Consider the following 7,763-nt stretch of genomic DNA (forward strand, 5'->3'; position numbering starts at 1 on the left):
GGCGTTCGACCGATACCGATTAAAATGTGGCCAACGCACGCATCGCGATTTTTCATCTTCGTTTCATCTCCTACGCATGTATTACACAGATTACAGCTATTGCACCAACAATACTGTTGTAATTCGAGACATTTTTTAATTAGCGTGCACTCTCGATTGCGACACCCTCGGAAACAGCGGTTTTACTTATTTCACATGTTTATATAATATATTTTAGAATTTCATGGTTTATTTCTAAGAAAATTGATGTTACATGTATGTACATAAATGGTAATCGTTACAGTAACCCGTTTAAATTTATCGAAGATTTTCTTATCGTTCGATTTTTGTATTAATCGATTTTCTTATTGTTCTAATCTGTGTTGTTCAACATTTTGTTTTTACATTTACATTCGAGAAATCAAAATCTAAAATCAATATTTTGAAATTATTTGAATGGACGGGACCTTGAAGGCAACGGTACGTTGCTGACGAAAATGGATTATGTGCTTTGATTTCGATTCATTCGAAAGTCTACGCGTGTTCTGAACAATATTCATTACACGTCAATAACATCGAGGGCGTATTAATTAATCACCTTTCGTTATTAGTTCTTAAACGAATGATACGATTAAAGTTTCATGGATGCAAAATCTTCAAAATTCATCTGACAAGAAAGAGGTTAGACTACTTGTTAAATACCCAAACAATACGAACGTTGGATGGTCTGTCAGATTTTAGACAATGTCTTTCCTACGTGGCTCCGCGCATTTTGTCTGGTGTACGACTAGTGTCCTTGGAAAAGGTGCGACCGGCACAGTTTTCCAAGGTGTTAATAAAAACAATGGGGAACCTGTCGCGGTTAAAACGTTTAATCAGTTGAGTCATATGCGTCCTCATGACGTGCAAATGCGAGAATTCGAGGTCCTTAAGAGGGTCAATCATGAAAATATTGTTCAGTTATTGGCTATTGAAGAAGAGCAAGATGGTCGTGGGACTGTGATTGTTATGGAACTCTGTACTGGAGGCAGTCTTTTTAGTATTCTCGATGATCCTGAGAATACATTTGGACTCGCAGAAGATGAATTCTTGTTGGTCCTAGAACATGTAACGGCTGGAATGAAGCATTTGCGTGATAATAATTTAGTACACAGAGACTTAAAACCAGGTATACAAGTCATAATGTAAACAGTTGAAGACAGGTCAATTACTTAAAGGATTTATAGCAATAGCAGAGAGGAATAAAAACAATTCGGTATAAAATCAATTTACAAAAATGAATAGAAAATGCTGTAACCCCTTTAAGTATCAAAGCCTCTTTTTAGGATCTTGAATAATTGAGATTATAATACTTAAGCATTGTTTGCTTCGTATAATAATTTTATCATGAAATTTCTGATAGGTAATATAATGAAATTTATTGCTGACGATGGTAGCACTATTTATAAGCTCACTGATTTCGGTGCTGCCAGAGAGTTGCAAGAAGACCAGCAGTTTGTATCTTTGTATGGCACTGAGGAATACTTGCATCCAGATATATATGAACGGGCTATCCTACGCAAAACTGTAGGAAAGACATTTGGAGCAACGGTAGATCTATGGTCGATAGGTGTAACGTTATATCATGTAGCTACAGGACATTTACCCTTTAGACCATTTGGTGGACGTAGGAATAAGGAGACAATGTTTTATATTACCACAGAAAAAGCCACTGGAGTTATATCGGGTGTGCAAACGTCAGAAAATGGGCCGATCGAATGGAGCAGAGAATTGCCACAAAATTGTCAATTAAGTGCCGAGTTAAAAAAGATTGTGACTCCTTTATTAGCCGGATTACTAGAGGTTGATCCACAAAAAATATGGAGTTTCGATCGATTTTTCACGGAAGTTACCGAAACTCTCTCCAGAAAACGTGTGTACGTATTTAACGTTCACAAAGGCAGCTTGATCAAAGTTTTCCTGCATTCTGAAGAAAAACTAACAGCGCTACAGTTACACATTCAAGAACAAACCGACATACTGCCGCATGTTCAAATTCTTCTGTATGGAGACGCATTTTTAACAAGCATCATCGAAGAATCCACACCTGGAAAAGGGTATCCAGATACATCCGAGGATAAACCATTGATGTTATTCTCCAAAGAAAATAATAACGTCACTCTACCGGTGGACCCAGAGTTGCCCAAATTTCCAGTATTCGCAAATTTGGTATCTGTAGAAAATGACGCTAGTCAAGCAAAAGTAGCTTGTTCAATTGGATATGTATGCAAGAGAAGAATCGATAAATTGGTTTTATGCAGCAAGTTGTCACAGAATGCAATAAAGGCATTCTGTGATCTTGTTTTGAGAGAAATTACAAGATTGTTAGAAAAATGTCAACATTTCAAAGATTTTACTAAAGCTGTAGAAGACACGACGATAGCAGTAGAAAGATATGAAAATCTTGTGCGACAAATTCACAAGAAGTTCGGAATTAAGAACAATTTGGAAGCAAAAAATTGGAAAAAGGAGCTAGATTTAAAGAGTAAGGAGCTTCTGACCGAATTGGCTCCTGCGGTAGCGCAACTTCATCAGAGGTGATAAATTTATAAATTTACCATTCCTTATATCCAAATGAAGTATATTTTTTCACATACAGGTATGTAAAAGATGGCAGTTTACGTGCTGGATGGGACACTAACACTCGCGGGTTATGGTGTCCATGGGCCAGTAAAGCAAGTCAAAAAGCAGCAACTCTAGTGGATCGTTTACGAGATGGCTGGCAACATTTATTAAGAGATAGAGCTACCCGTAGTCTCACGTACAATGATGAGCAATTTCATGTATTGGAACGAATAAAGGTATTTTAAACGAAACTCTTACGTTGTAAAATAAATGCAAGAGGAAGCGGAATTATAAAATAGAATTTATTATTTAATTCTGGAATTTCTTTCTTTAGGTGACAGAAACAGGACAAAGAATAAAGAATCTTCTTGAAACATTTTGTATACCGTCGATGGTAAACAGATCTGAATATGTTGCTGACTGGTACAAAATTGCACAAACCGTTTTCCTACAGACTCAAATATTAGACAAGGACGTAGATAATTACGAGCATGTATTACAAGCATATTCGTATCGTTTATCGCAAGAAAGTAAAGAACCGTATGAAAATATTTTACACCTGATAGATCCAAGAAAATTGAGAACGATGGAAAAAACCATCCAATCTGACCAAGAAATTACATCAGTGTGTAAAAAATTATGTGTTGCGCAAGAACACATTACAATGCTTCTGTACACAAACGAATTACTTATTGATCAGCTTAATTCTTTATCGACACCTGAAGAAGACCTAGAAGAAGATTCGGAATAGATATCATTTAACAATTTCTACTTTAACTTCTAGCATTTCCTTTAATTTTTTTTTAAGAAGACTGATGTGTACAGTAAAGTTCAAGAATTCATAGTAATACAAAATAAACAGTGTACAGTATCTAAATAGACGAGCACACATTAAGGCAGAATGTACAGTGTAAGAACTATAAATTATTTTCCTTTATCAGGCAAGGAATGTAAGTGGAAATTGCTATATTTTGTGTAAATATGTATAAAATGACGACAGATTATATCTAATATACCAGAATGTTCATATGCTTGTGTGTTTATCTATCGCCTAAAAACTTTTGAACGTTAAATTATGGAATTATAAAATGCTCATTATGTCACATTGGATTAAAATATTTGCTCATTATGCCTGGTTAATCCAGATGAAAGTGACTATTTTCAGCTCATTAAATCCTTTTCTCCTCGAGTTATGAATTAAATAAGATTAGAATCGAAATTCCGGGAGAAGCCGAATAGTAAACCTAATTTTTCCACGTTTGTAATATATATACACAACATTAATAATTGTGAATTATAAAACGGACCATTTTCATCCATATCGACTGTGCCTATTAAACTTTTGTACTTCGAATACAAAAGACAGCAGATATACCATTGTACATTAATACATTATTATGTATGTACAGTAAAAAAAATAGATATATACATATACCAGTTTATCTACATAAAAATTATTATTTATAACAATTAAAAGTTTATGTTTATATAAATGTTACAGTAATACTTCCTTTATACAATTTTTCATAACTTTTGTCGTTAGTGAAACATCATGAAAGCGAGTAGTTTGTATATTTTCATTTTATGACAGTATTTGTGTAACTAAATGACCAGATTTTTTTCATGAACATTTATAATTATGCATTTCGATCACGAATACAATAGAAAAATATTTCATATTTACATATCATTATGATTTGTATTTTTTTCTATCAAATTCGTTAACCGTTGTTTACGTTTTTGTTCTTTATGTCGTTCTTGAACGATGTGGAAGTGTTTTAACAATTCAGGAAAATCGAACATTGTTTCTGAGGGTTTTGAACTTGGCGGAGTTGCAGGTATAACATTCGTCTTTGGTGGAATTGCTGCTAAACGCTTCTGCAGTGTTGCATATGCCTCGCTTTGTGGAAGAATCATGAGGAGACCATAAAGTGCATACACCAGTGCGTCGTTCTTTTCTCTTTCAAGAAGTTGCAATCTTAAATCTGAAATAAATTGATTTTTTATAGATATAAATTTCAGTTAAAAAGTTTAAAACTTACGTGTGCAAATTTCGGTTAGTGTTCAATACTTACATGTAAATATTGGAGATTCGATCAGCTGTACTAATTTATCAATTTCTATGAGGAATTCGACAGTAACTTCTATATTTTCACTATATTCGGTTTTAGTTAAGTATAATTACAGATATAGTAAACTATTTCGTCGAATGTGTTAAGCAGTGAATTAAATACAATAATAAAGGATACAATGATCTTATAATATTGCACGCATGTCCATAATGCTGCGACAAAAGACATAAAGCAACGGTTGCAACAGGATTATGGCACCAGGAGACGTATAAACATTTGAATAACTCACAGCTTTCCTGCAATTATGCACGAGATATAAAAGACAGTCAAATTATAAGAAAGAAAAAAGAACTTACAATAGAATCTAAGTCTTTAAGTTTATTTCGTAAGTCGAATAGTTCCGAACTCGTCAATAATATAACATTTAAAGTTTGTATCATTGTGCAAGCGAAACTCAAGTTTTGTTCATCCAGTAATATTTTTGCCAATGTTTTATAAATATCTTCAGCACTCAATAATACGCACAATTCTCTTATGATAAATGCTCCTCTCTCTACCAACAAATTCCTGTCGGTTGAAAAAAGTCTTAATAAATTTACTATAAATTTGGTGAAGTATCTGTTTTGCATTTCTGCATTTGAATCCATAGTAGCTGCTTCAGGAGACTTCGAACTGATTATTTCAGCCATTACTACCAGCGTTTGTTGGACTACTTCATCAGAATTATCGCTCAAAGACTTCATTAAAATTGGGAATAAATTATCGATATGATAAAACATTTTGTGCGGAATGTGTATAAACAAATGATGTATCCATTTTAAAACAGCTACTTTTGTCTGAACTGATATATACATTAAATGTTTCGTTAGCACTTCAACAACGCTAGGTAAGTCTAAAGTTTCTGCTAAAGAATCATTTTGACTGGCATCTAAGAAAGGAGATAAGTTATAAAATAAGTAAGTTGTAATGTATATGAAATACCTTAGAAAATGCAATTTACCTTGTACGGGTTGCCCACCGCTTTCTGATGCATTATTTAAAACTTGTACATTCTTCATAGTTATCAACTTCATCAAATTTGCGTTCACTTGAGTAGCAGTTTGTTTAATACATTTTCTAGTATCGCCGTCGTACGCTAAACAAGGTAGAACAGCTATAAGTATACCAGACATATAAGGAAGCATAAGAGGTCCGGATAAGTGTACAAATTCTTTGATCCACGTGATCGCCGTTAATTGTAGTAATTCATCTGTGCTTTGCGCGTGCGTAATTAATATATTTATCATTCCAGGGAAATCCACCCTACTTGGATTAGTTTTTATACTGCGTAAAAATTCACCGAGGACTGTATCTGTAACTTTCTTAATCTCTGGTGTTGGATCCTCTAGTATCTTAAATAGACCATCGAGAATCTCGGGTAAAAATATAATAAAATCCATGTTAGGTACAGCATCCAAAACAGACACCCATGCTATCACAAACTGTCTACCAAATGGGTTTTTGGTACAAATACGTTCTCTTAATAGTGGCATAAATCCAACTAGGTCGAACAAACCACTTTCTGTGACAATGTCCTGAAATTACAGCTTATAGAAATATAGTTTTCATAGGATCTACAAATTATAATTACCTTCATCAGTCTATCGAGTAATTCAGTAGCATTTTTTACATGTTGTTCCGAATCACATGCTAGTTTACTAAGTGCTGCAAAAATATCTGTAAATTGTGGTAATACAGCGCCTCTAGCTACTTTTACCACATTGTATAAACTTTCGCAAGCATAATATCTTACATTCAAGTCAGAGTCACAAAAACAAGCCAAAATAGGATGAATTAAATCTTCTATGTATTGGCCAGTGTCTTTCCCCAGACCTACTGCTATTGCTGCCAAGCCTATCAAACCACCTTTACGTGTATGTGGGTTTTGTGAAGTGGCTAAATCCTGACCTAATACTTTTAAAAGTCGTTTAATCTGAACGGTATTATTATGAGCAGCAAATTCTTTGACCATCCTAAAATGAGATATAGATAAAATAATACTAAAATGGTGTGAGCAATAATGTGGGACAAGAATATCAGTAAACAACATTCATAACCTCACTTTTCTATTTCCAAAGCAGCTGCTTTTCGTTTCTCGTAAAGCTTGTCATTTAGAGAACGTACACAAGCTGCGCTGAGAGGTGCATAATCCCTTTCCGACATCATTTTTTAATATTGCGACTCGAGTTTTAAAAATAATGCACCAATATGCTAAAGATGGGAAAAATGACAGCTGATTTATCAATCTCGAATGATTTCAAATCACCTGTTCTTATCAGTGACTTTTAGCGCATGCGTAGTTACATACTCAATCACAGGGATGACGTCATCTACGGTGGCGACTTCGTGAACTAATTCTCTCTACCTTCGCAACTTTTGGCGTACACTTCGAATTCTCTGTTACGTACGCGTGAAATATAATGAGCAAAGAGGTATTCGATAAGGCAGATATACGCGCGCGCGCGCGCAATTTTTGCAGAGAGAGAAAGACACTCGTAGAGCTTCTCGACAACCTATCAAGTCGCAGAAGATACTAATTATTAGAGGGTTACTAACCTACATCTTATTTATGGTCGAAAATTTTCCTAAAAATTTAACGTATTCTACATAAATAATTAATTTTGAAATTTTACGGATTCAATTTTCAATTTTTCACATTTCTATTACAGTTTAGCATAGGTTCGAGTTCTAGTATTCTCTAATACGTGAAATGTATAAGACAAGGAGGGTAGCATTGCATGACAAAGGCAGATACATGATGATATGACATGACATGGTCAACGTTGAAACACTCCAAAAATCGTTAATATCTAAGTAATTAAAACGAAGTAATTATACGAAATTGAAATAGGAATGTAGCTAAGACTTCAGTTTAGATTCTCAAATTACAATAATACACAAATAATATCTGTAGAATTCGAAAATTAATTATTCATGTAAAATACGTTAAATGTCATTGCAGTACTAAACAAGTAGAGAGTACAGTAAAATTGACCCTCAGCTTGTAAACAAAAATAAACGATTTACGAAGAGAAGATACGATTATTCGAGCCATGCGACTCGTTTTTA

The 7,763-nt window shown here is 34.1% G+C and overlaps 2 protein-coding genes across 4 annotated transcripts; one reads left to right on the forward strand and one right to left on the reverse strand.

The window, feature by feature from the left end:
- Positions 1 to 98: 98 nt before the first annotated feature.
- Positions 99 to 3,612, forward strand: IKKepsilon (I-kappaB kinase epsilon). The gene is made up of 4 exons (XM_033472832.2): positions 99 to 1,147; positions 1,382 to 2,555; positions 2,618 to 2,819; positions 2,918 to 3,612. The coding sequence occupies exons 1-4, from the start codon at positions 724 to 726 to the stop codon at positions 3,332 to 3,334; spliced, it is 2,217 nt and encodes a 738-aa protein (XP_033328723.1). The 5' UTR covers positions 99 to 723; the 3' UTR covers positions 3,335 to 3,612.
- A 409-nt stretch (positions 3,613 to 4,021) lies between these two features.
- Positions 4,022 to 7,117, reverse strand: LOC117221679 (protein VAC14 homolog). Of its 3 annotated transcripts, none has more exons than XM_076523739.1 (7): positions 7,003 to 7,117; positions 6,757 to 6,905; positions 6,286 to 6,667; positions 5,012 to 6,229; positions 4,833 to 4,951; positions 4,659 to 4,738; positions 4,022 to 4,568 (listed from the first exon to the last, which is right to left on the reverse strand). In XM_076523739.1, exons 2-7 carry the CDS (start codon positions 6,858 to 6,860, stop codon positions 4,264 to 4,266), a joined length of 2,208 nt encoding a protein of 735 aa, XP_076379854.1. In that variant the 5' UTR covers positions 6,861 to 6,905; positions 7,003 to 7,117; the 3' UTR covers positions 4,022 to 4,263. The 3 variants fall into 3 exon arrangements, with proteins under 3 accessions (XP_076379854.1, XP_033328726.1, XP_033328724.1); XM_033472835.2 differs by lacking the exon at positions 7,003 to 7,117 and having other exon boundaries at positions 5,012 to 5,583; positions 5,656 to 6,229; positions 6,757 to 6,977; XM_033472833.2 differs by lacking the exon at positions 7,003 to 7,117 and having other exon boundaries at positions 6,757 to 6,978.
- Between the last annotated feature and the right edge of the window lie 646 nt (positions 7,118 to 7,763).

This window comes from Megalopta genalis, chromosome 7 (assembly GCF_051020955.1).
Source record: "Megalopta genalis isolate 19385.01 chromosome 7, iyMegGena1_principal, whole genome shotgun sequence".
Taxonomy (NCBI): Eukaryota; Metazoa; Arthropoda; class Insecta; order Hymenoptera; family Halictidae; genus Megalopta; species Megalopta genalis.

What these genes read in the sequence shown, in the direction of transcription:
- IKKepsilon (XM_033472832.2), top strand. Translation starts at nt 724, where the DNA reads ATGTCTTTCCTACGTGGCTCCGCGCATTTTGTCTGGTGTACGACTAGT. An exon ending in ACACAGAGACTTAAAACCAG is followed by an intron (nt 1,148 to 1,381) that starts GTATACAAGTCA and finishes AATTTCTGATAG; the next exon opens with GTAATATAATGAAATTTATT. An exon ending in ATGTATTGGAACGAATAAAG is followed by an intron (nt 2,820 to 2,917) that starts GTATTTTAAACG and finishes TTCTTTCTTTAG; the next exon opens with GTGACAGAAACAGGACAAAG.
- LOC117221679 (XM_076523739.1), bottom strand. Translation starts at nt 6,860, where the DNA reads ATGATGTCGGAAAGGGATTATGCACCTCTCAGCGCAGCTTGTGTACGT. An exon ending in TGCAATATTATAAGATCATT is followed by an intron (nt 4,739 to 4,832) that starts GTATCCTTTATT and finishes AACCGAATATAG; the next exon opens with TGAAAATATAGAAGTTACTG. An exon ending in CGAATCTCCAATATTTACAT is followed by an intron (nt 4,569 to 4,658) that starts GTAAGTATTGAA and finishes AATTTATTTCAG; the next exon opens with ATTTAAGATTGCAACTTCTT.